Source organism: Gymnodraco acuticeps, unplaced genomic scaffold, assembly GCF_902827175.1.
Source record: "Gymnodraco acuticeps unplaced genomic scaffold, fGymAcu1.1, whole genome shotgun sequence".
NCBI classification, from domain to species: domain Eukaryota; kingdom Metazoa; phylum Chordata; class Actinopteri; order Perciformes; family Bathydraconidae; genus Gymnodraco; species Gymnodraco acuticeps.
In genome coordinates this window covers 567,160-594,546 of record NW_022990224.1, presented here as the reverse complement: position 1 = coordinate 594,546, position 27,387 = coordinate 567,160, and the positions used below count along the sequence as shown (strand labels likewise).

At 42.6% G+C, this 27,387-nt stretch overlaps 2 protein-coding genes across 8 annotated transcripts in view; both read left to right on the top strand.

Annotated features, from left to right (window-relative positions):
• Positions 1-23,263, top strand: part of LOC117547832 (transcriptional enhancer factor TEF-3-like) — a 34,233-nt gene extending 10,970 nt beyond the window's left edge. For 4 of the 7 annotated variants that reach the window (XM_034218702.1, XM_034218707.1, XM_034218701.1 and 1 more), the window contains exons 3-12: positions 11,404-11,468; positions 12,362-12,433; positions 13,769-13,903; positions 14,293-14,336; positions 14,632-14,693; positions 14,882-15,012; positions 15,324-15,497; positions 19,301-19,441; positions 20,477-20,629; positions 22,325-23,263. In XM_034218702.1, coding sequence (XP_034074593.1) covers positions 11,404-11,468; positions 12,362-12,433; positions 13,769-13,903; positions 14,293-14,336; positions 14,632-14,693; positions 14,882-15,012; positions 15,324-15,497; positions 19,301-19,441; positions 20,477-20,629; positions 22,325-22,438 — 1,091 coding nt within the window. In that variant the 3' untranslated portion in view covers positions 22,439-23,263. The remainder of the gene's footprint in view (positions 1-11,403; positions 11,469-12,361; positions 12,434-13,768; positions 13,904-14,292; positions 14,337-14,631; positions 14,694-14,881; positions 15,013-15,323; positions 15,498-19,300; positions 19,442-20,476; positions 20,630-22,324) is intronic. The other 3 variants (XM_034218704.1, XM_034218706.1, XM_034218705.1) reach the window with 3 other exon arrangements.
• A 1,725-nt stretch (positions 23,264-24,988) lies between these two features.
• LOC117547821 (MANSC domain-containing protein 4-like) lies at positions 24,989-27,055 on the top strand. Its single transcript, XM_034218682.1, has 3 exons — positions 24,989-25,208; positions 25,319-25,453; positions 26,202-27,055. Exons 1-3 carry the CDS (start codon positions 24,989-24,991, stop codon positions 27,053-27,055), a joined length of 1,209 nt encoding a protein of 402 aa, XP_034074573.1.
• Positions 27,056-27,387: the final 332 nt, after the last annotated feature.

The following is a 27,387-nucleotide window of genomic DNA, read 5'->3' as shown; positions in this document are numbered from 1 at the left end:
TAATGGTTTGGAGTCTTAAAATAATTTAACGGGTCGTTTCTTATTGAATCTTTGGGTAATGTCATTGTTAAACAGGTGTTGGGAAGGTAAAGTGACATTCCTCCACAGTATCTTGCTGAAAGATGTTTGGTAGCAGATGGCTCGTCTATCGTGTGTCTGACTGTTAGATAGTGGATCTGGTTGGTGGAAAGCAGGCGGACAGAGGTAATGGTGCTGTCAGACAGCCTCTGTCATCACCTTGTTCTGTATCCGTGCCAGACAGCTCCTTTAACTGTTGGCTTTGCCTTGCCTAGCTTAGCCACCTATTGAGGTCACGGCCATCCTCTGATCAACACTTAAACCCTTATAAAGCCTGTAATAATAGTTGGAGGGGGGCAGGTGGCTTATTCATTGTAACAGGGAGCTGGATATGTAAAAGGTGGTGGTGATGATGATGATGGTGTTTTGGCAGAGCAGGCACTGAGGTGCCCCTTCCTCCCTGCGGGGGGTCAGGGGCAGGTGATGCGCGCCAGGGAGCGCGTTGGCCCGCCAGGAATGGCATGTGTGCTTGGGAGCCCGGGGGTTCAAGGCAGCTCGGGTGTAACCTTAAACCAGAATAGACGTTTACCCTTTGAGCGCCTGGAGGGGAGGAGGATGGGTGGACAAATAAACACCAAGGTGGGCAATGGTGTCTTGCATGGCCTCGGGCTCAGCAGAACTCTCACACCTGTCCCCAGTGTGTGTTTATGTGTGTTTCACTGTGAGAAAGGTGGAGGTTGTGTCTCTCTGCTATTTCTGTGATTTACCTCCCTCATATCTCTGTTTCAGACGCCCTGTCTCTTTGTCCTTTATGAACACCCTTTTCTCCCTCCTGACAGTTTGTCTGTCTGCCTCTCAGTTCACCCCCAGCTGCTCTTGGTTCAACCTGAAAGCCTTGCGGCAAAAACCCAGATTTATGACTTGATAAATGTGGCAACCATGTGACCGTGCTTGGCCCACTGTGCCCCGTCATCGGCCCGAAACAGCCCCATCAGCCCTTCTCCTACAGCCCCTGCAGCGCCCCGTCCTCCACTTTTATCACCATCCCTGGGGTCACAAGTGGCCAACAACTCAAGTCATTCAAGCAGCCACAATCAATGCAAAGCCACTCTAAAGGTCTTAAGTGTTAATGTTATTAAAGCGCTGATGGGGGGGGGGATCCTAAATCAGGTAGCCAAATCAAATATCAGCTGAGAATATCTTAAAAGCGATAACTTGATGGTTTTAGAAATGCTATTTTGTTTTCATACATGGGTTAAATATGGACACATAGACAAAACAAACTTCTAGCAAAATAACTGTTGGCCAAGAGCAACATACTGAGGATTTTAGTTTGAATTCCCCACTGAGGCATGAATGCCATTCTTTGCTAAACAATATGATATTGAGTCTCTGAGCAGTGAAACAGAGGGAATGTGTGCTTCTTTCCATTGTAAATTCCTCAATTGAATGGAATGTTTTTAGCCCATATTCCTTGTACATTCATCACATTTCTTTCCCATAATGCTGTGCATAGCACTGGCCCTCTCGCCCATTACTCAACAGACCTATTGGCTCGCTTATTAGGGACGGTGTCACAGATATTGTGGCGGTTATGTGCTCCAGCAGTAATTCGTCATGCATCTGCCTAGGAAAACATGTCCTGCCTTGTTTGACATGCCCTGTGGTCTGACCCAAGGCCTCATGCTGCAATAATGGAAAAAAAGTCCCAAACTTGTATTGCAGCGTTGTGCTGACGGCTCTCACTAGAAGAATGTGGCACTGATTATATTTCTTCTTTATTTACTGCCATGTGAATTTATGTACAGCTTTCACAACTGTAATTGTTTAATTGTATGGTGTCTTTGAAGTAACTATCCATCTAGCAGCATTAAATCTTGCAAAACATCCTGTTTTATGCAGCCGTTTGGTTTCGTCACACTTCATGACATCTGTACGCGGAGCTCTATTCTCACATTATGAAAAACATGTTAGTTCATTGGGCAAAGTCAAAGTTTCTCTCAGTGCTGAACTAAGAATACCTGCAACATGAATCATGTCCCCACTAAGCTTTGCTTGTGCAACATGTCAACCCATTGTCTTTTTTTATCAGGCGATGTAAATATGTTTTTGCCTCGAGTCATTCTCATTAAAAATGTGAAGTAAAGGTCAGCGGAAAGCAACAGTGAGTCCTCACCCGGGTACAAACTCTGGCAGTAAAGTGAGAGATTCACCAGTGGCCTTGACCTCCTGACTTTTTGAAGAAGCCTCTGGGGTGTGTGTTTCAAGTGGGTTTCCTCTGTAACCATGGCTCAGTTCTCTGCTTGAAGGAGTACACTTCTGCTCTGTTTAGCTAATAAATGGCTTAACTAATGGCATTGATACAAACAGGTTATTGTATTATGTGTTTGTTGAAACGGTTCGAGATTCTTTAATGTCAACACCTCTATAACACAAACCGAACATTCGTTTCATGAAGTTAGGATTTATTGCAGGACTTTTTAATAGTTTGGTGTACCTAATAAACGTACATGCGAGTATACTGTATGCTCCGCATTGACTAGCTTAACTCCTCATCATAGCTTTGTGATGTTTAGAAATAATTAAAACCACGATTGTAGTGCTCCACTGTACCGTCAAATACCAATATTATTGATTTCTTGTTCATTTATTTATGCTTTCAAGGAAAATATGTTCCTATTATTAGAATGGCAGACGAGGGGTTAGTGTTCAGGGTGAGACGACACAGGCCACATGAGCAGGAGGATGAACCTGTCCCTCCATTTAGTCGTGACGCCTGACTTTCCGTCTCTCTTAAGATCCGATGCTCTCGGAGGGTTTTCGAGGAAACCTCCTGCTGATGATGAGCTTCATCTTCGTCTGTACTTGTCTTCTCTGTATCTCCCAGTGTAACCAATACGACTTGGTGAGCAGTGACAGCTGTCCGTGTCAGTTTATGTAGACATCTCAGATAAGCAAAGTGAAAGGTAGAAGGGTCCAAACAGGTTGGACATCTGTTGATCTGTCTATGCTGTTAACATACTGTATGTTGAGTATGAGAGCAAATTACCTCTGCATAAATCTCTGTAATTGCAAATATACTCGTGGCAGGTTATGTTAATTTAACATGACATCTGTTAAATGTACTCCTCTGCAAGAAATACTATACTTGGTTAGAAATCAAGAGGAAACTTCAGATTTGGCTGGGACAGGACTCTGATTGTCTCACAGCTGTCATTGAGGCTTGCAAAAACCCCAGCTTCCTGTCCTTTTCATAAAGCAACTGCTCCCATAGTGTTTATTCATGTATTCAAGAATATACAGTGTACGCTAAATTGTTTGACAAATCACATATGTTTGTATATTCAGCTGACATTATGTGCACGGACAAAAAAAACAGTGATTGTGATTATATTTATATATTTTTAAACGCATTCAAAAACCGCTCTTCATTTATAATTCAGAATGGCAAGAAAATGTCAATTTAAAATATCATATTTTTTAGTTTGACCCTTAATGCTGGTCCAGCAGAAGTTGCATCATTGGCTCTATGCGGCTGTAGTCTTTGACTCGTTGCTGGTATGGAGGCTTGATAGAGGTCTTTTCAGAGCTCAATACGATGTGTCCAGGCTCTATCAGAGGGGAAATAACACCCAGCCAAGACATTCCTGAAGCCTAAATGTGACCTTTGTTTTCCAGAGCAGACACAGTGGGGCATATGTTGAGGGGAAACCTATGGCTGGCAGATGTGTCTTCAGAAAGGATGGCAGTTTGTACAGTAAGACATACAGGAACAAAATGTACTCGGGAACACACAATCAAATGTAGGCCTTGAGAGAAACTATAGCTTGCATGTGGTAAGAACACATTGTAGTTTAAGCTGTTTACACAATATAACTAAAATACAGCTGCACACGTACAACGAACAGTGTTGTTCTACAGAGATGGCTGAATCATTAATTGCTTTTAGGATTGGTGATTCTAGTTATTATAATTAGGGGCATCATTTTTGAATAGTGTTGAAATGGGTGATTGACTAATCACTGATATGGTTGTCTATAGGTTCATGCAAATATGTGGTGTTGTGAAAACAGGACAAGGGGTGATTTTAGAGCAGCACATGCAGGACCCGCTGTGGACCAGTCAGTATTTAGGAATGTGAGGAATGCACTGGGCTGAGATGGAGATATTGAGAAGAGAGAGAGAGGGATCAGGCCAGGCCAGTGATGACCGCAGGCCCATGCGGGAAGGGCAGCTTTACGACCATTCAGACCCAGGGGTTGACTTTTGGAGGGAAACATTAGGCTCTCTGCCTCTAATTATAATAACGAGAATCACCAATCCTAAAAGCAATTTATAACTAATGATTCAGCCATCTCTGTAGAACAACACTGTTCCTTGTACGTGTGCGGCTGTATTTTAGTTATATTGTGTACAGCTTTAACTACAATGCGTTCTTACCACATGCAAGCTATAGTTTCTCTCAAGGCCTACATTTGATTGTCTTAGGAAATTGTCCTATTTTAACATTGACAAAACCATGATGATTATGTTTTATCGTGCTTTTATCGAGTCAATTCTGTCTTTTTCACTAATGTCATGGTTTGGTAACCTGACTTTAACGAGCAGAAACTCTCTGAGTCAGATCATAAAGTGGTCCAGCAGACTGATTGGTGAGCCACAGCTAAACCATGGAGACCCTGTACCTCAGGCAGTTACAGCGGTTATCCAGCTCCATATTAGACGATGACTCCCACCCTCTGCACTCAGAATTCAAGCTTCTTCCTTCGGGCCGGAGGTTACTTGTCCCAAGGAGTAGAATGTAGCGGTATAAAAACAGTTTTATCCCAGCAGCTATTGCACAAATTAACACATCATAGGAGCGTCACACAGATGCCTATTTTTATTTATTTATTTAATTGTGAATTTTGAATGTCCATGTTTGTACTAGTGTTTTCCTTCTTAAAATGTTTTTTAAATATTTTGAGATTTGGTTGAGCAGGGTATACTTGTACTTGTACTTTTACTAGTCCTTTATTAGAGATGTGTCTGTTGTTTGTGTTTATTGTTAGTGTCAGGATGGAACCCTTGTATTTTTCTCTGCAAACAGAATCTACCTACGGGTACAAATAAATAACCTGAACCTGAACTGATCTCTCTACTAACCTCGCCCACCTCTCCCTACTAACCTCACCCACCTCTCCCTACTAACCTCGCCCACCTCTCCCTACTAACCTCGCCCACCTCTCCCTACTAACCTCGTCCACCTCTCCCTACTAACCTCGCCCACCTCTCCCTACTAACCTCGTCCACCTCTCCCACCTCTCCCTACGCACCTCTCCCTACTACCCTCGCCCACCTCTCCCTACTAACCTCGCCCACCTCTCCCTACTAACCTCATCACCTCTCCCTACTAACCTCGCCCACCTCTCCCTACTAACCTCGCCCACCTCTCCCTACTAACCTCGTCCACCTCTCCCTACTAACCTCGCCCACCTCTCCCTACTAACCTCGTCCACCTCTCCCTACCCACCTCTCCCACCTCTCCCTACGCACCTCTCCCTACTAACCTCGTCCACCTCTCCCTACTAACCTCGCCCACCTCTCCCTACTAACCTCGTCCACCTCTCCCTACCCACCTCTCCCACCTCTCCCTACGCACCTCTCCCTACTACCCTCGCCCACCTCTCCCTACTAACCTCGCCCACCTCTCCCTACTAACCTCGCCCACCTCTCCCTACTAACCTCGCCCACCTCTCCCTACTAACCTCGTCCACCTCTCCCTACCCACCTCTCCCACCTCTCCCTACGCACCTCTCCCTACTACCCTCGCCCACCTCTCCCTACTAACCTCGCCCACCTCTCCCTACTAACCTTGCCCACCTCTCCCTACTAACCTCGCCCACCTCTCCCTACTAACCTCGTCCACCTCTCCCTACCCACCTCTCCCACCTCTCCCTACTAACCTCACCAACGCTAACCTCGCCCAGGCCTGTTGGCAGAGGTCAGGGAGAGCCCTGACCTCTGCCAACAGGCCTGGGGAAATATGCCAGGATGGAAGTTGGTGAAACAGTGTTTGAATAGCTTTTAAGATCACTTTGACTCCCAAACCAAAATCTTATTATTTTTAGATTTTCTTCAGGCTGTATCTGTACTGAAGTTTAATTCATCGGACATTAAGTAATATTAAAAAAAATGTAATCATAATAAAAAAGTTATCTAGTTAAAATGTTTAGTTGTGAACCCACCTATCCATAGGAAGAACAATAATATGTATTTGATAAGCAGAGACATTATGGAGATGTTTTCTCCCCTGTGAGATATGGTTTCTCAAAATAATTGTCTCTGCTTAGTTCTGAGACAATATGTACCTTTACAGAACCCAGCAGTCTCCCCTGAACTTCACTTTGAGTTTCTGTTGCTGGGGTCAGCAATTTTTCATGCCCTTAAGAAAGGTTTCCAGAATCATATTTCCCCCTGATAAACAACATCAAAGTGTGGACCAGCGGGTGATGGTATAATGTTCCTACCAACTCTCCTGCAGCTTTGGCTGGCACAAGTTCACTGTCTGTGCTGCTCTCATTGGATATCATGATCTCATCGCAGTGTGACTGAGTCCCCTCTCTGATCTCATGGGTGTGTTGGAGGATATTTTTGATGGGGCCCTTCCCCAGGCACTCACACTAGGAGTGGCAGGGCATCTGATACAAGAATCTGAAGCAAAGCCCCTTTGACAGCCCATTAATGAAGCTGTTTACATTCTTTCAATACATATCAGGCTAATTTAGAGCAGGGATATATTGACAAAATGGTTTGTCCTTTGCTCTGTTGTGGTGGAATACAGTTTGTAATTATTCCTGAGATGGATGTAGATTGTGAACGTTTTTTGTTTATTCTGTTGGTATTTCACAGCTTTTACAATTCTTATTTTAGAGTCTTTACTAGTTGATCCAGTAAGACAACAACTTAGGCCCGGTAAAAGCGTACAAATCCATGACAGAGTTTCAAAAGTGTCAGGCTATCAAAAGAGAAAGACGGACCGGTTTTCTGTATTCATGAATAGTTTGTATTCGTCTTTGGAGACATGCTCTCACATCTGTGTGTGCTACTCTGAAAATCCCAATTGGATACACAATGTACATTTTACTGTACACACAGTGAAGTTTCCTGGAGATAAATGGCTGGGAACTGGAAGAACGTACTGCTGTATCGTGAGGAACACGATAGAGGCAACTTAATGTTCATTTGAGGTCAAGTACTGTGAGCAATTTGACAAAGCTCTCTGTTCGTCTTTTCAAGAGTTTGATTGCGAGGAAACGTGGAACACTTTCTTAATCCCTGGGGAGTTAAAGAAATATGCATTTATGGGCTCGAACAATCAGCTGCCAAGTGCACCTCCCGATAAACACTCAACGGTTGAGGAGTTACAGCCCTGAAAAGAAAATAAGATTGAGACAGAATAAATGCTGCGACTCAACTGAAGTGTGTGTGAGTTTATGTCTGTCTGTGTGCCACTGTGTGTATAAACTGGAGTATAGGGCGTCTTAGAGAGAGGTTAAGTCCACCAAAGCCTCACACAATGGCAGTTCCACGTGTGTGTGTGTGTGTGTGTGTGTGTGTGTGTGTGTGTGTGTGTGTGTGTGTGTGTGTGTGTGTGTGTGTGTGTGTGTGTGTGTGTGTGTGTGTGTGTGTGTGTGTGTGTGTGTGTGTGTGTGTGTGTGTGTGTGTGTGTGTGTGTGTGTGTGTGTGTGTGTGTGTGTGTGTGTGTGTGTGTGTGTGTGTGTGTGTGTGTGTGTGTGTGTGTGTGTGTGTGTGTGTGTGTGTGTGTGTGTGTGTGTGTGTGTGTGTGTGTGTGTGTGTGTGTGTGTGTGTGTGTGTGTGTGTGTGTGTGTGTGTACTTTACAAGACTCAGTTCAAACTCTCTTTCTTCTATTGCTCACCAAACCAGCACTGGTTCATTCTTATATAATGTCACTATGTTTAAATTAGGGCCGGGACTCGATTAAAAAAATTAATCTAATTAATTAGAGGCTTTGTAATTAATTAATCGAAATTAATCGCATTTTTAATCACATATAAATATTTGACCTGAGAACAGTGAGAAGCAATTTTTTTCACATGGATTTTAGTATACCATTAGGCGCATTCACACCGCAGTACTTTTCCCACAAAGATTCATGAGAACTTAGTTCATGAGAACTCTTTGAACCTGGGGGAGGATTAGGCAAATGAGCCGCTGACGTCACTTCTTCTTCTTCTGCTTTGGGTTTATATTACTGGCAGGCCGCAAACCACTTCACGGCGTATACTGCCGCCCAAATTCCCCGGAGTTGTGGACTGGCTTCAGTAGAAGCTGCTGGGACTCCCAGCAGCTTCTACTGAAGCCTTCCGAGTAAATCGCCAGAACGCCGACACCTCCTCATCTCCACCGCTCCCATGTTTTATTTTGTGTTGCCATAAATTAGTCTCTCTGCGTTTCTTCGCTGGGCTAATGCTAATAATGCTAATGCGAGGATAATAAAATTCACAAAACTTTTTGGGAGTTTTACGGGGCGTGGTTTGCAATCCGCCCAGCCAATCAGACATATAGCTCTTTTCTCACAAGAGAGCCGTACGAAAGTCCCTGCTCTCTAGCAGCTCTCTGCTCTCTAGCAGGGACTTTCGTGGGGGTAAAAAGGTTCTCATGAACTAATTTTAGTACCGGCTCTTTTTGGTGTGAACGCGATAAAAGAGGCTAACGTCCACGCTAGCTTCCACGCTAGCTGCTATATGTTTTGCATTGAGGTGATACTTGAGGCTTGATGTGCTGCGGTGATATGCGAATTCCTTTTTGCATAATTTGCACACAACCGTGCTCTTATCGACGCTTCCATCCGTCCGTTTAAAAAAAAAAACATATCCCACTGTTGTTCACTGTGGTTTGTTGTTGTCTGAAGTCATGAACGTTAGTTGGTGCTCCAGTATAATCGGTACGCCTGAAACTCATCCAGTGAGAAACGTTTCGCGGTGCAAAAACAAGTGCGATTAAAATGCGTTAATTTTTTTAACGCGTTAATTTTTGTGTAATTAATTAATCTTAATTAACGCGTTAAAGTCCAGGCCCTAGTTTAAATGTATATGACTTTGATTGATTGTTTGATGCTGCATAAGAAACGTGGCCAATGACAAAGTCCATATTACAAACAATCAAAAGGACTAGTGTTGTACTGCATACACAGGGTTTTTCAGGTGTAGAGACACAAACTGGATCATTCCAGTTCATGACAACTTATAACCTGCCTTCCTTGAACAAGAGTAATAAACTGGACTCATCCATTAAGATGCCTCTAAATATCCCCTGTTGACTTTCTAATCCTACTCTAATAGATTTAAATAGGTGTACCCTCGTTTAAAGAACAGATTTCTGGCTGAAAGATGTCCCCCTGCTGATAATATCAATTTGCAACTTTAAATGCTATCAAGAAGCATTACATGGAAATTGTTTGAGCAAACTGCAGTTCACATGAGCACTGGTAAGAAACATCTGATCACTTTTATTGCCTGACAAAAGTCCTGAACAGGGTTCAGCCAAGTTTCAGGTTCCCACTTTTCACCGTATGGGGTCGCATGATTGGTTGGTTTATGAAGTGTTGTGAGATCGGACCCAAGCGTCACTATGTAAGGGAAAATGTGACGGGTTTGTACCAGGTTGTGTGTCGTGACTGATCTGTGTTAATTCACATGGAGATGCTCTGCCAAGGGAACATGACGGTGTTTAAGAGGTGGTGCAAAGTCAAGCCAACTCTTGTATGACTGTGTGTTTGGTGCATGAGAAATCTCCTTTGAGTGATCTCATGTATGCGTGTTTAGCTGTGTCCTCCCTTTTTATTAGTATCCGCTTGTAAACATGCTGTTCTCTATAAAACTAATGATTATTTTCATTTAAATGTATAAATTCAACATTATATACAAGATTAATGTTGTTTTCTGTCTACAAAATGACCAACTATTTAAAAAAATAGCCTACAACACTTTCTCAAATACAATGACCTAATTCTTGTCCAACCAAGATTCAAACTCAATGATATTTAATTGATAATTATATTAAATAAAGTCAGAAACGAAAACTGACATTACAGAAGCTGCAATTAGCAAATGTAAAAACATTTTTAAATACATGACTTGTCAATGAACTAATTAATGTATTGACTTAAGGTTTCAGGACTATCGGAGTGAAAAAGGTTTGTGTATTCCTTGTATAATAACCACTACCCTTTATACTGTCTATAATATAAGTACAGGGTACTAGTACAGTAAGAGACCCCCCAATCTACATCCTATTTGTGCGTTCTTTACAATCTTAGACATTCAATTAGAGCTTTAGTTTTTGGGTGAAAGAAGCTCATGACCGCTCATGACCGTTGGCCTCCGCTGTAACCGGAGACCCTGGATGGGAGGGAGGGGGAACGAGCCCAAGATTTACTGCGTGCGTAAAGGCATATTCCATAAACATTGAAACACACACCAGCTGCCTTACCAGACTGGGCCCCCTTTGGTCAGTGGTCTGTGCCGAGTCCAGTCCCAGGATCTCCACCTGCTCGGTCAGTGTGATCTGTCTGTCAGCAGCAGCCGAGCGCAGACACACACTCAGTGTACAGATAAGTTCAGTGTTCACTCAGAGGGTCAGGCTGATGCAAGCTCTGACACAGACACATGTATACGCTTGAGGATATACTTACAGTTTTCAGTGTTGACACTCTTGAATCTTGCTTCAGGCACGTTTGCATGTCATCTGTACGTGCATGCATGCAAACTCTTCAAAAATATGTGCATATACAGACATGAGAACAAAAATGTTTTGAGCAGTTTATTTAACCTAATATATATGTACGGTGACTCCAATGACAGCAGTGTATTTGCATACATATGTGCACAGAAATATACAGTGTGTGTAGTACATTTCTTAATTCCCACCTAAATCATGCAGAGCAGCCTCAGTGTGATGAGTTGACACTTAGCTTCGGTAAACATTTGAATCCCTCCACACCTAGAACGTGCTCCTTATTAGCCCCCGACTTTCAGTTCAAGTTCATGTGTTGGACGTAGGATAAGATAAAACATGAAGGACATTTCTTCATTACTTAAGTTGTAATGTTGTAAAGTGCCAAGATGAAAAGATTACAATCCAGAATAAATACAATGCCAAGTAAGACTACCAGCACAGCTGAAAACTGTGCAAACTTGACAATAAACACACTAGTGTATGCATATTCTAATCTAAGATATTGATACAAATATGAGCCCAGTTTCACTTCTCTAAAGGATTTTTTTTCCTGCTCCTAATAATAATAAAAAAGGACTTAATTGTCTTCCCACCTTCAAATGATCACTGATTCTAACATGCTGCTGTTTTCTGGTCCCCTATAGGACGAAACGAGTTGATTGCACGGTACATTAAGCTTCGCACAGGGAAGACGCGGACCAGGAAGCAGGTAAGTTCTCTGCAAATGCCATTCGAAGCAGCCTCTATTTTTGAACCCCTCCAGAAAAAGTATGTTGCTGCCGAGTGATGCCCCAATATCCTGGGCACCCCCACCCCTGACTTCTCACCCCCTCTCTACATAGAGGGATAGAGGTTGATGATTGATTTAGGGCCATGGCCCAATGCACAGATGCTATAGGATCATGTGTCGGTGTTGTTTCTTCACCACCTCGTGGATCTGTGATTGTTAGAAGGGAAATGAAGCTGGGGCATACGGGGATCTGGGTGGGAGGCTGAGGCGGGGATTTGGAATTCTATCCTCACTACGGTATCTGATACGGAAGGACTGATGTAGGGCCAGTGATGGATGTGGAGAGAAAGAGTTCCTGCTAAGTCATCTGGCAGACAGTGTGTGGGAATGAGAAGAGATGAGTGGAGATGAGAGGAGAAAGGGGGGCAGTGAGGGATCAGAGATGGATGATGGGACAGGTTAGAGGGATAGAGGGACACCTGCTGGTCCAACAGCAGTAATCTGAGGCACTCGAGAAAGCTACAGGTACTAAAATATTACCGAAAGGAGTCAGTGTTATATACTTACAATGCAAATGTATTCCAGTGCATAACATGAATTGTGAGATGGAGCTATGAATTTTAAATCATAACTATATATAATAATAAAATAGTTATTTCAGAGGGTTAGAATCCAGATCAGTAGGATCTCCGTGGTCATATCACACATATTCAGCCCACCCCATTGGCCAATTTAAGGTCTCAAATTCAACTGTGGAAGGAAACAGAAGCATCTGGAGGAAATATATGAAAAAGCATTAAAGAGTTAAACACTGCAGAAGCTGGATACATGTCACATAGATACAGTTTAACTCTGTGTCTATCTGTCTTTAGGTATCTAGTCACATTCAGGTTCTAGCCCGGCGGAAGGCCAGGGAGATCCAGGTGAAGCTGAAGGTACGCTACGTGAGTCAACCTCTTTCTGTTCTTTTATATTCACTAAATGTCTTGATGTTGTTCCATTTTAATGCACAAACAAAGGATATGGGGATTTAATCAAAACAACAATTGCAAATCTTAAAGTGTGGCATCCTACACAGATTTCCCCTTGCTCACTGCCAGAACAAAACATGCTAAGGGTGTGATTAGTATGTTGCATTTTGTCTATTTTATTTTAATCAAGTAAAACAGCAACAGATGGAACGAGGGTGAACACAGGATTACCCCTATATTGTTCCCCGGTTTGTTAAAGGTATTCCAACATCCTGTTCTGCCATGTACTCACACAAAGGCATACACGATTGGATATTTTTAATTGCGCACTCTAAATTGATGCTCGGTTTAAGTGGGATGCTGACACATTTCAATGAAATGTGAACGTATTTCAGGAAGCCTAAGGCTTAGTGTGCAGGAGTATGAACACGTTGAACAAAACACAATTGTCAGGCTACAAATGAATCCCTGCATTATTCCCTCCAGGTATTACATTTGATAAGTCCCTCAATAAAAGTGTTCCCGGTACGCTGAGAGCTCGCACATCCCTGTCCCCCCAGTACTTTCTCAGTTTACATTTCTCATCAACCCGCATACTTGCAGCAGGCAACAGGACCCTCCCTCACTTTGGACGGCGGCCACCAGGGTTCAGCTGGCAGCCCGGCACCGGTCACAGGGTTGGCCTCTGTGACGGGCCTTTTTAAATGTGTCTTTGCTGTAACTGAGATCCCTACCACATCTACCCCCCCCCATATTTCAGCTATGCCCTTGTGTTAGCCAATTCTGGGAAGAAGAATGCGACGTGTGGCCTTGCCCATTAGGGCTGGGCGGAGAGTGCTTGTAGTCCTCTGTGGTTTGGAAACTGCACAAGGGGTGGATTCAAAAACAAGAGGTGTATCGGTTTACAGTAAAGGACAGGAAACACCATTTTGTAGCTCACTATTTTAAACTTAATGGCATTAAGCAATTTTGATGCAATAATTAGCATATTATTAACACATGACCCGGTTCCCTGCCTTCTCTGACAGTTTGACCTCAACAGAAGCTAGTTGTCATCACAGGCTTGCCCCTGCCAAAGCAATAAACTTAACTCTTGACCAAAAGGCCGCTGGCTGTAATATCACCTTCTCTTCAGCTCTCTGCCTGGCGCTGATTCACTAATGATGCAAGCTGGCCTCGGCTCCCTTCATTTCCCTTTTATAGAGCTCTGCTTGTGTTACCAGTAAAAGCAGGGGCGCTTAAATGGAGTCTGAGTGCTCTCCCTTTGCGTAACTGTCTCTTTGTCTGGCTCTCTGTCCCTGTCCATAGGACCAGGTTGCCAAAGACAAGGCCCTGCAGAGTATGGCCACCATGTCCTCAGCCCAGATCATCTCACCTGCGGCTTTCCAGAACAAGATGGCTCTCCAGGGCCTGTCAAGGCCTGCTTATCCCACTACCGGTGGGGTGAGTCCCTGACCATTGTCCCCTACATTAATGAGATTATCCTGAAAGACAGAGCAGCAGCCACTTTTATAGAAACAATACCTGGGGATAGTTGTTTGGGCCAATACGTTCATTCATTCTTCCTACTGATATGTCCATTGTTTTCCCAGAATGTTGGTACTTGTTCCTATTACTCAACCTATTTATGTGTTCATTTTACACATTTTAGTCTGCTTCACCTAACTATTTATGTGTTCTTTTAAACCCATTTGTTGGATTTTCCTGTAATAAGGAACACCTCAGCGCTGTGCTTATGTTTTGAAAATCAAAACAAGCTCAACCAAGTTTATGTCTAATATTTTGTGTAAAGGTGGAACTGTGTAAGAGTTTGTACTTCCTTTGCTTCCCAGTTCTGGCACGGGGGACTTTCAGGGCAGCCAGGAGGACACGAAGAGTGAGTATCCATTTTTTCCCCCACTCTGTAGTGCTACAGTATCCAGCAGTAATTTATCTTGTGAACATCTTTATAATAATCAATGAGCAATTTCAGACAGGCTCTTAATCTATTAATGAATTAAAACACATCACCATAATTATAAAGAAAAGTCTTCAGCTGTCTACCATTCAGCATACCACTCTGCCCCCTGAGTCTATGGAGGTCAGGCGGTCCAATTAGTGTGTGAGGTGGGGTCATAAGGCCGAGGCTGTGCATAACATGCCTCTCCCTTGTGTCTGTCTCTTCTCTCCAGCATTAAGCCCTTCTCCCAGCAGAGTTACGCCATGCAAGCGTCCGGCCCGACCCCTATAACAGGTGGGTGCTCCTTCTCCACCCTGCTGTGTTGACAGAGGGCTGTCATGCCGGCAAAGTGATGAGAACACCCGGCTCGTGATGAAGAGCTTGCACAAAGTGCAGTGAAATTGCTGCAATATCGCCACATTTTCTTTGTAGGTTTTCTAATTGTTGCACATTTTAAGCACTCACTGCCCTCTTGGCTGCAGGTTATGAAAGCACAGCCGGACTGTCAATGTCTCCTGGTGCCCCCCCTTGGCAGGGTAGAAGTATTGCCGGCTCCAAGCTGCGGATGCTGGAGTTCTCTGCCTTCCTGGAGCAACCTCAGGACCCGGAAAATGTGAGTAGACAGGACAGGATGGGTGTGATCAGAACAAGGGCACCAAAACATTTACTGTTAACATTATTTAGTATATGTACCTTACTCAGCACATGACAAATATACAAACAAGCACAGCACATGATCATGAATGGTCCTGTGGAGAACAAGGGTGGAACCCTTGAGACAGCTGATGGGATTTTACAATAACTGTGATTCAGTGGAACAGCAGGCCCAATGGGAGATATATGTCATGGAGTGCAATTGAGCAAACTGGACATTTGTCCTTTTTGGCTCTGTTAATCTCCTGTTATGCGCTTTTGTCTCTGCAGTTCAACAAGCACCTGTTTGTGCACATTGGTCAGTCCAACCCGAGCTACAGCGACGCCTATCTGGAGTCTGTGGACGTCAGACAGATCTACGATAAGTTCCCAGAGAAGAAAGGAGGCCTGAAGGAGCTGTTTGACAAAGGGCCACCTAACGCTTTCTTTCTCGTCAAGTTCTGGGTAAATCATTTTGAACAGTTTTAAAAATATACAATCCAGTTCAAATAGATCTGTTGCCATTATGTTTGTTCCCTTTACCTTTCATTCAGTTCCTCTAAATCCGGTCGAATCTTTTAAACCAATTTCCGAAAAATAAATTGTTTATTTTTATGTGACGCATATTTTTGTATATGTATATAACAGACTGATGCTCTGTGTGTGGTATGTTTCATACTGCACCAGATCGTATAATCCCCCCCAAGCCCTGAAGGTGAGAGTACAGTGAATACTCTTGTTAATGTTTTGTAGCACCTGTTGGCTGTTAATGGCCTAGCGGTGTTAACTGTGTTGAGATAGCTTAAGCATCGGAGTTAAAGGAACTTAAGTGTGATTTAAAGGCAGAATGAATGGAAAGTCATTGCTGCCATGACCTGTTTGGGGCTTTATATGGATGCATGCATTAGACGTGGGTGTATGTGTATATGACTGTGATTTGATGTGTGTGTGACAGCAGCCTTGGGGAGAGTGGCAGGCCTGATCTTTCACCAGGGGACATTTGAGCCCAGGCACCTGTCTCTGCACTTAGACTGAGTCCAACCCTCATGCCCCCCCCATATTCTTATTTATAGATGATCCCCCCCCCCAAAACACACACAGACAAACACCCCCCCACCTCCCCAGCTCACCATTACACACCGAGAGCGATGAGAGCTTAAAGCATGATGATAAACTCAACCTAGTATGAAGGCTAAGGAAAAAAGACTTGAGGATAGTGTGTGATATCGTTGAAATCTGTGGAAATGTGCAAACCAAACATTTGGGTAAATGGGTATAAAAAAAAGACCAGAGCGATAGAACAAAACTTGACACCTTAGCTGATCTGGCCACCTTGCATTACCCTCTCCCTGCAAAAACATCAGCTCTTTAAATGAAAGTTTCTTTGAATGGAATTTTATGATACAAAACTATTTTATCTTGCAGACATGTCAGTTAAAGCAGAGGTCAGGGTAACGCGTGATGAAAGGGAAAAAGCGGTCTTACAAAGTCAGGAGAGGTTTTACTCGGTTAGGCATCATGTCCATCAGTTCTCTGTCTACCATTACCTCTCCTATACTGGGGGACTTGCAGGGCTGTTTCAGTAGCAACCTACTCATTAGCCGCAGAGCTGTTGTGCATACCAGGTAACCCAAACACATCCAGCCCAAGGGATGAGCTGCTGGCAACAGAAACTCACTGTGTCCTACTCTGGTGATCAGATCAGTGTGCACCTGCCACAACAGGCTCCAAATCTGACTCACAATATTAGGGAGCTGTCTCCTCTTTTCCCATGGGGGATAACTTAAGAATTAAAGTCAGCCACTATGTTTTGCATGCCTGAAATAAATTGCACTCTCAAACAGGAACCAGCGTTTCTCTGCAACTGTCAGAGTGTTGGCAAGAATCTGGATTTATGATATGTGTCATGATATTTAGGGAAACTGTCATAGTATAAAGAACACATCATCATATTCATACAATATGAGGAAAATATTTATTTGTATGCAATCAGGACAGAGGGATCTGCATTTGCATGTATTACAGCCTCTGTAACAACCAACCTCATGGCACTACTTTGTGTGCAATCTGCTCAAAGGACATAACAGTCAAAAGTTGTGATTACAAACTGAAGTTTTAGAGATTCATTCCATTTTACAACACATCATTGTGCGATACTTAATATGTACGGATATTTTCATACATCTCTATTCAAAGTGATGTGGATTTAAATACAGTGGAATTCTCTGGAGATGCTGATGAGGCCTGACATGATTGCTATCATCCTCTGATGCACTTTGTCAAAAATGTGTATCATTGAGGCACCTGGTGATTTCCAAAGCAGATATATTAGCTTACATACTGTAGCTTTAACTGCTGTAGTTCGCAGTGCCAAAGACCGTGAATGTCAAGCTCAAAGTGCCGCCGGCGCCTTGCAATCTCATGCCACCAGATGGCTTTGTATGTATGACATGACTCATCTCGCATGTTTGACTGTCACATTATTTATTGTGGAGAGATAAAAGACATTGGTGAGTGACACCATTTTGGAAGTAGTCTTCTCCAGTCCTTGGAAAGAGCAGCTGGTCTAGCCATGGCATTTGATTCAGGGGTGAGGCGAAGGAGGGGATGAGAAGAGCCCGCCATATATCAAAAAAGGGAAGCAAGACAGTAATAAACAGCTAGAGATGGAAATAGGGACACAGAAGGTGTGAACAAGAGATGGGGATTGCAGGAGGAACAGCAGGTGCTATGTAAGCAACAAGTCATTCATAAAAATAAAATATCTCTCTTGATTCACGTCAAAGCCCAGTTGACAGTTATGACACATGCAACTCCCCGCTAGAAGAAAACAAGCTCATAACACTGCTCCCTCTCAGTCTGTTCATCTTATCGTACCCCAAGGGGGTCCTCCAATTCTCAAGGCATCCATGACAATACACAGAAATGCTTTAAAAAAAACAGCTGGGCATTTCAACGCCCTTCCTGGAAATATAAACTGGCAAAAAGCTCCAGGCCATGAGAATAAGCTAAATGAAATCCTCAACACATCTGAAAACACGATAACTTTATTTACACCATCGTTAAAGATGAGAAGAGCCTATTTGGTGTGGCCGCAGTGGGACGACCACATGGCAGGTCATGACTTGGGGGTGTTCTGAGGTGCAGGTTGGCATGGTGACGGTGACAGGCGGCTGGCCTACCTCCAAAGCTATGGCGATCTAGATTGAATTTCCAGCAAACCCCTCTGTCGTCGCTGGCTGCCCGGCCCCGCTCCCCACCGCCCCCCTCACCCTCTCAGCGCCCGTGGCCCTGTCCTAACGGATTGTCTCACGCCTTTGAAGTGCCGAGGGAATCCGATTTGAGCTGGCTCTGCTAAATTGTTACACAGCTAGCCTGCCCACCATGATCTAATCAGCCAATTGCACGCTGCTGATTGTAATTGGATGAATTCCCTCGCAGGCTGTTAGGGAAGCAGGGAATGGCGGTTCGGGGAGGGTCACTAGGCCCCAGGGATGAAGACAAATAGAGGAATTACATGAGCAAGGGATGAAGATGAACAGGGTGATGAAGAGATGAGAGGAGGCTGAGCGGTGTCTCAATGGCCCATTAGAAAACAGAGCCCGACAGGGGAAAAGGTAAAACAGCCCAGCTGTCAGACGGAGGAGACGACACCTCAGTCTGATCCAAAATCAGATTATACTCGCCTCAACTCAAACTTCAACTAGTTGGAGATCAGAGATGGGTGAATCTGTATCCACATGAGGACTGCACTGCCTTTTCAATTGAACATTTCTTATTTGGACACAGGAAATGTAGTATTAAAATATTTGGCATTGTATTTGTTTAAGTTGTGGCAAGACGCTTCACAACATAATATATGTTTAAGAATAAAGCAACGTGAGTCGGTTATCATGAGTGTGTCGTCTTCTACTGCATTATTACACACACACTCACACACAAGAACACACATGCACACAGATACACATCTTGGGAATCTTGAGTCTGGATTTGACGGTGTTATACTGGGTCAACAAGGATCTGGCCAGTGAATGCCTCTTGGCTTTACAGAGAATCATTCTCAAGCTTTGTTGAGCTGTAACACTCCGGTTGATGCGTCTTAGTCACACTGACAACCATGTTCTTTTTAATCCATATCTGCGAGCAGAAAAGTAGACCCTGATATGTTGATAAAAATTATGAATGCAGTGCTGTACGTCCTTGAGGTTTAAGAATGAATATTGGTTATTAGTTGATCCTGACAAGTTGTGTTCTTTTCTTTCCTGTAGGCAGACCTTAGTATAAACCTGCAAGACGACAGCAGCTTCTTCTATGGTGTTTCCAGTCAGTACGAAAGCTCTGAGAACATGATTATCACCTCATCCACCAAAGTCTGCTCCTTTGGCAAGCAGGTGGTGGAGAAAGTCGAGGTAAGAAAAGGATTTGAGGAATATAAACTATTCAAATTGAAATATACCTTGCATTTATTATCATACGTAACTAATTTAAACTTGCTTATATTGTAACCTACTACAGTTTCCTAAAACTGCTGACTGAAAAAATGTAGTATGAATGGATTGGCCTTGTCGGAGGTCTGCACTTAAGTTTATTTTACATTCAATTCAATTACATTTTAGTCTTTGGTCTCTGTTAACTCATCAAAATCCAATTTTCAGTAGGATTAAGCTATTATAAATCCAGAAATTAACACCGTCTTTTATTGTACTGTCCTTTTTTAGACTGTTATTGTTATCGAAAATGTCCGGTCTCATTATAGTGTGTCTTTTGCCTATAAATGATGCTCACATTTTCTTTTTTTTTATTATTCTGATTTAGTTTGCTTCAAGTTTAGCAGAGAATGCTATGTTTTGGGATAGTAAAGATCACTGATTGCTCAATTGCTCAGTGATATTTCAACATTAAGAGGTCATGACCATGTCAAAAAGCACTATTATCACCCAGAGGAGTGAATACCTGCTACTGGTGGAGATGGATTCCAGTCAATTACCACTGATTTGTGGTCAGGAAACTGATATGATTAACAAATCTCCCCAGCATGACTAACTGTTATGCTTCCCGTTAAATGGACACATAGTGGCCCTCCCCCACCTGCTGCTGAGGGACCTGATAATACAAAGACATACACATCCCTAGGTAGAGCCATCTGCCTCAGTAGACCACAGAATGATATTTAATGGCTTCATCATTTGATTACTGTTGTCATAGGAAATATGTTTAGTGTCATATGTGGCATGCCAACTGCTGCATTAGGTATATTATATTACACATATTACAGCTTATCTCATAGACGTTCACATTCAATGTATCCAATTGAGTTTCGGTGGGAAATGTATCCCAACATATCATCAACATCTTATCCTTTAATGTGTGTTAAATTCTTTTAAAACATGTTATATGTTCTCATATATTGGACTGTATGCTTTCATTGTATCTTTTTTCCCTAGACGGAGTATGCACGTTTTGAGAATGGGCGCTACGTGTTTCGAATCCACCGTTCCCCGTTATGTGAATACATGATCAACTTCATCCACAAGCTTAAACACCTGCCGGAGAAATACATGATGAACAGCGTACTGGAGAACTTCACTATCCTGCAGGTACTTAAAGCAATCAGGGATGTGCTGTATGTGTGTGTAGAGGATTTACTTATTTCTGGTATAATATAAAATAGCATTTTGTTAATTATTTTTGTTTTTCTTCCGTGCTGAGATAAAACTTCTTAAACTAGAAGATCAACATTCTATCGCCTCTAAGTCTTGTTAAGAAAGCAGATGAAAGTATTTACCGTAATGTAACTATTGCTTAAGAAAGCTTAATATAATACACCAGTAACGTCAACCTTTCAACAACATCCATTGATAGCAGACTGCATTGCCGACTGAGAAAATGTAGCTTTGGAGTTTGTGTAAAGAGGCATAAACGGTTTCTCTTCACGTAAAAGGAATTTAGACATGAGTCATTGTGTCTGCAACACATTCATGCATTGAGACACTGAGTGTCCTTCTTCATTCATGTTGGCCAATTCATAAAGCACACAGGGTCGCATGTGTTCAATACCTGTACTTACTTTCAATTTCAAAGTGTTTTTGCAGGCTCCCACAAAGGGTTTGACATTGGAAAATAGTTTCTCTCTAAATATGGTCGTGTTTGGATATTCTTCTATGGGTTACCTTGACAGACCTTTAGCAACTGGTATCCCTTTGAACAGCATGGTTTCCTGCAGAGTTGAAACATATTTACTATTTGACTGTATGCCAAACTTTTCTGAATGCGCTGGTGTACTCATCAGAGAGCAGTCTCAAGGAGAGAAGTGGATGGACTGGACTGTATCACCATAGTAACAAAGTGGTCCTCAACACCAGGGTTCAAAGACATTGGTGTCCCGTCCATTGGCGGCTGCATTCCTACTGACCAAGATACAAAGGCCATATTGAGCCCACGCTGACGACTGCATGGCAGCATGTCATCAAGTTACTCAATGGGCTGATTTAGCTCATATTAACCATGAACAGCTCCTAAACAGAAGCTGCACACACAGGCTCAGACATGCACACACGTAAAGACAACAAATTGTGTACTCACAGACTTCACATTGCAAGTCTGAGCACAACGGATCGATCATGTGTTGTGTTCAATGCAACACGTGCTGAATTGATTAAGTTGTGTTCTTGTTTCTTTGCCTTTTGCAGATAAAAACGATTGACTGTCTTGCATGAGAATAACATAACATTTTGACTAGAGGGATAATTTATTATGTATCATTAGATAGTGTTATATTATGTAGTGTTTCAGTAGATTTAGAACATTCCTTACAAAATGACCAGTACTTGGTTCTTCTTTTATTTATTTGTGTGTCATCATTTCCAATGTGATAAAGCCCAGCATGGTCATACACATACTATAGGTGAATCATTTGTAATAGTATGATGATGGTGTTGTTACAAAAACATAAAAACAGTGAAGGATGATGCTGTATCAGGTCATTACATTTGAACTGCTATCAAAGTATCTGCATTTTAGAAGCAAGGAAACCCTATGCTGCTTGAATGTTTAGATTCCTTGTTTTGATTCTGTACATTCAAAGCCTTATTTTTATCTAAGTGAACAATGTATGGATTGTGTATGCTTGCAATCCTTTTGAACCTTTATCTATATAGGAACACACTTAATACAAAATTGAAGAATGTGTTACATTTAACTGTACTAGTAAAAAGAGCGCTAACCAAGGTTGGATAAATATGTGTCCCCACAGTTTGACTGAGCAGGATGTTCTGTGTGTTCTTTGTCCACAGGTGGTGACTAACAGGGACACACTGGAAACCCTCCTGTGCATAGCCTACGTGTTCGAGGTGTCCACCAGTGAGCACGGCGCACAGCATCATATTTACAGGCTAGTCAAAGACTGACAGTCACCCAGTTGGGACTTACCGTCTCTAGACCCATTGTAGCATCTCAGTGAGCAGCAACACTAAATACATATTGGATACTTCCTCCGTAAGCTTAAAGCTGAAACCATACAACTCGGTCAGAAGCCCAGAGGAACACTGGCTTTGTCAGCATGCCCGGGAACTATATTACTGTTGAGGAAGAGATGGATTTAGGATTGTGGAAGCTGAAACGACCTTAATGTGAAAAGTGACAAGAAATAAAGAAGAGGACCATGATACACTGTGGTCTCTAAACCAAAGGAGCCAACAAGACCTGCATGAGAAAGTTTCCATTGGTGGTGTTTTTCATCTCATTTTACTAGTGCTTGTTTTTGATTTAGATTATTTGACATACATGCATGTGCAGGGGATGTTTGCTACAGAGGAGTTTTGCTGCCTCAGTGTGCCACCTAGTGGCCTAAATATAAATTACAATGGGGAAAAAGAATACGAGTAGACTGAGAGAATCCCTCCTTTGCACATCCATAAAATATCACTGTTTTTTGTGCCAATCGTTTGTGTTATTTGAGTAATTATGTACAGTGCCACATCCATCTCCTCTAGTCAGATCTATGAAAAAAGAGGCTAAAATGATTTTAAAAAGAGCTATTCTATTCACGTTGTTTGATGTTTAATGTTAAATGTTTGTAGTATTGTCTTACTGTTTTTGATTGAAAATGATCCGACTACAAAAGGCACATAACACTGCTAACTTGAACCAGATTCAGATCTGTAACCTGATTACGGAGGTCGACTGTAACTTGCCCTGAAGTGTCGGATGAATATACAAGTGTTTCTTACGAAGTGCCTCTGTTGCTGAGTTATTTCGCATTCTGTTTCGTTGACTTGATGTAAGGGAAAATATGCTGTACATTATGTTCAGGGTTTTGTCTTCAACTTGGATGATTTAATATTTATACACATGCACATACTAAATCTGGTTTGTTTTAGAATACGCTGTTGAGGGTCACCTTTTTCCCATAATGCCTGTCCAAAACCTATTCTCTTTACATTGATGAAAAATATTTGAGAATCTGGAGCAAGAAAAACATTATAGTTTATCAAGCAAATGTGTAAATGGGGACTATTACCAAAATGGTGGGTAATTAAGTATCTCAATATACTCAATGTGTATCTCCATCATCAACTACGCATTTCAGCACTATTAATCTGTGTTAGTATTTAATGATTTCTCTTTTGTGAAGTTTATTAGTCAGTTAAGTTTCAAAGATAGACGTCATCGATCGATGGACATTTGTAGGTTTTGTTGTGTTAGTGAAAAAGTACATTGATATTTGGAATGGAAGAGACCACTGCCCCCTGGTGGTGTTGAGGAGTCATTGCTAACTCGATGGAAAGGGAAACGTATTTTTCCTCTTAAATAGTTAACTAATAATATGGAATCTGCAATGGGATTTAGCTAAGTATGATCATTTATATGCAATAGTCTCCTGTCTCAGTAGGAGTATATACAAATTGAAGCCTATAACCTGAACTCAGAACATGTGCTTTCAACTCCCAGGTGTAAAGTGAGAATGTGTCCCTGCAATGGAGAGACAAAAGGTAAGGTAAACGGTCCAATAGGTGAAGAAATTAAAATGCCATAGATCGCAAGGCTTATTCTGATAATCCCAATTGAAATAATTCAGGTAGGTTGCTCTAATTATGGCAATCTCCTCTCAAATCTCTGAGAAAAAACAAGGTCTGTTTTCATCGAGGTCAGAGATGCTTACAGCCATAAGCAATATGTCCAACCCTCTTACAGAAGGTCAAAAGTCTGGCGATATGGGAGATTTTTGTAAGACTCAAAAGAGAGGTCGACAAAATAAGAGAAACCATTACCTGCATTCCAAATTAACAATACTGCAACCCATTGCTTTGAAAACGCATCAGAAATGAGATAAATACATGAGCTCTACAGAGATTGGAGGTTCATTTTTTTTTTACCTTAGAAACAGCCTAGTATTTTTGTCACTTGATGTTTTCAAGGTCAGAAATATACTTCCCATCTAATTGGTTAAAGATACAATGGACAAGAGGTCCCTAAAATGTATTTTTTTTAAAAATATATTCATCTGTAAATGATCACCTTAATAGGTTATATTTATTGAATACATGTCTGATATATATTTGCTAAAATATTCGACTATATTTAATGTGTTCCTGTTATTGTGTCCAACCATATTACCATGACATGTAAGCGTTTAAAGCTTGGCAGATTTGTTTTATTTGCCACAGTAAAGTTTTGATTTCATTCAAAATAAAATATATAATGTAGAGGGTGCCTTTTCTGTAAAAAATAAAGTCTTCTTGCGAATCGGCTATCTATACCGTGGTTCCTCGACACCTGGTCCCCCCCCCTCCTTCACCAGGTGCGTAGCAGTGACACACCTGCAGAGGGACTGGTTCAGGTAGATCCAGACCTCTGGCTCCACTTCATGCCTGTCATCTCCCAGCAATCAGCTCCACAGATATGTCGTTGCTGCGTCCCGATTGTAATTTAACATGGTCTGATTTACATTACGCGCAATGAATGTCACATGGGGTTTGCTGACGGTTTTGAGTCTGGCGTGCCACACCGAGTCGAGGTGCTCGCCAACCTCTTATTATAAGAACTGTTGGATCCGGCGCTTTCCCGGGATTTTCATCAACATCGAGGAGTCTCAGCGGAGAGGTGCGCAGCTTCTCAAGTCCTACCAGGAGGAGACCGCGCTGAAATGCAGCCGCACCTGTTGCCTCACGAGAAACTGTGAGTAATGCTTCATAAACCACACATTTTTAAATATTGTGACTTTTTGTTCTTTTGTACTATGCCTCCACCGATCATCTAAGCTAATTGTATTGCCTTTCCTCTGACAGTTTCCTGTAATCTGGCAATATTTCACTATGATACAACTCAAGAAAACGTTAACTGCTTCCACCTGCACTGCCCAACGCTGGAGAGCTGCATCCTCAGCCACAGAGGCAACGTTGTTCTGTACAATATCACTAAGGGTAAGTCAAGTAACAGGTGAATACTGAACATTCCTGTAATTTAGTCATCTATATTGTGGTTTGATATATTTTTCAGAATATGTCTCCCTATAAATAGACTACAGCCAGAGCCTATCACCTACTCTAGGACAGTTATACATTTTTACCGCAAGACATACAAATGCTGCAATACATTGGCTAGAGCTAGACCTAATAATTATGGAAAATAAGTACATTTTCTGCAACTTCATACTCTTACCCATCTGTATTTGAGATGTTATTATTGTACATAATTCTTCATTACATTCAGAGAGCAACACTTTAGATTATTGTGATCATTTCATGAAATAATTGTTAGCTCTGTAATTACCCTAGTTAGAATTATTACTGCCTTTATGAGCAACCATAAAATGCTCCTGACATACTAAATAGATAAATAGATAGATTCAACTTATTGTCATTACACAGTACAGGTACCATGTAACGAAACGGTTTCTCTGCATTTGACCCATCCTAGTGTTAGGAGCAGTGGGCTGCCATTATGTACGGCGCCCGGGCATGACATTGTAATCCAATATACAATTAAGTAGGCCTAAAGGATAGTAAGGAACCACATCTTCCACCACATACCTAGAATGACTTCTTGTTCTAAATGTTTATTTAAGAAAAGTAGCTGATTTTTTAATGTAAAAAATATATGTTTAGTATGACATCAACAATGTAAAATACAACAAAGATAAGAGACCCAAATCTGTGTCTTGTTCCCCAGGTGCGGATCCTGACCTGTTGGTGTTTGGGAAATATTTCACCTCTAATGTCCGTGTGTTACCGCACCACTACAGTCGAGGCAACGCCTCAGAGCTGCTTCCACCTGACAAACGGCAGTTCATCCATCCACCTCCGCCCGCTGTACAGCCTCTGACTCCAGCACCCACAGATGCTCCCCCCACCACAGCAAGCAGAGCGCCCACCATCACCTCTGCCACCAGCACCCCCACGCAGCAGAGCACCAGTGAGCCTTCTACAGCTCCCACAACTACCGCTGCCCTGTCCTCCACTCCACTAGCTTCAGAGAACAATGCACAAACAACCCCCACCTCTTCTCTTGCACCCAGCTTCACTACGCCTCTTTCACCCATCACAACAACCCCACTCATCCCTTACAATCCCAAGACCACTCCTGCCTTTTCTACCACACATGCACAGCCCTCCACACCCCCAACCACCTTCTCTCCGATGGCCACCAGCCCCCCAACTTCCACGTCTCTTATGGGCAGTTTAGAGAGCAGCAAGCAATCCTCCAACGACACGAAGAGCAGCGCGGTGAGGAACCACACTGTGGGCGGTGAGGAAGACCATGGTGTCAGCGGAGAGGACACCTTCGAGGGTTTGGGGTCTGGGTGGCATGTAGCGGCTCACACCCTGATGGTTGCAGTGGCCGTCTTCATCACGGTGCTGCTGAGCTGCTGCTGCTCCATCCTGCTGGTGGTGAGCTGGAGGGGTCAGAGGAAGAGGATGGGACGGTACCGGACATCGTGGAGAGGGAAGAGTGGCTCCATGCGTCTGATAAAGTACGTGCTGGTCAGAGAAAGCAGCGCCAAGACAACACAAAGATACAACTGACATTTCTACTTTGTTATGGCAATGTATTTAATGAAGGAATCCAGGATGAAGAGACATTTGACAATTGTAAATTTGCACCGCTATTTTTCTAAAATTGTGTGCTGAGTTAACAGCTTTTACTTAATTTTAAACGGAGGGATAACACTAGTTACTGTCCACTGATACAGTGAGGTTACAATTCCATATATATGAGCTAAACAGGCAGAGGTATTTAGTGCCTGATGAGATTACCAAATACATAGTTGCTATGATTTTGGACTCACTTGGGACACGATGACATTTGACAGAAGAAACTGAGCCAATGCATTTGACCGCAGGAATTTGCCTCAAGA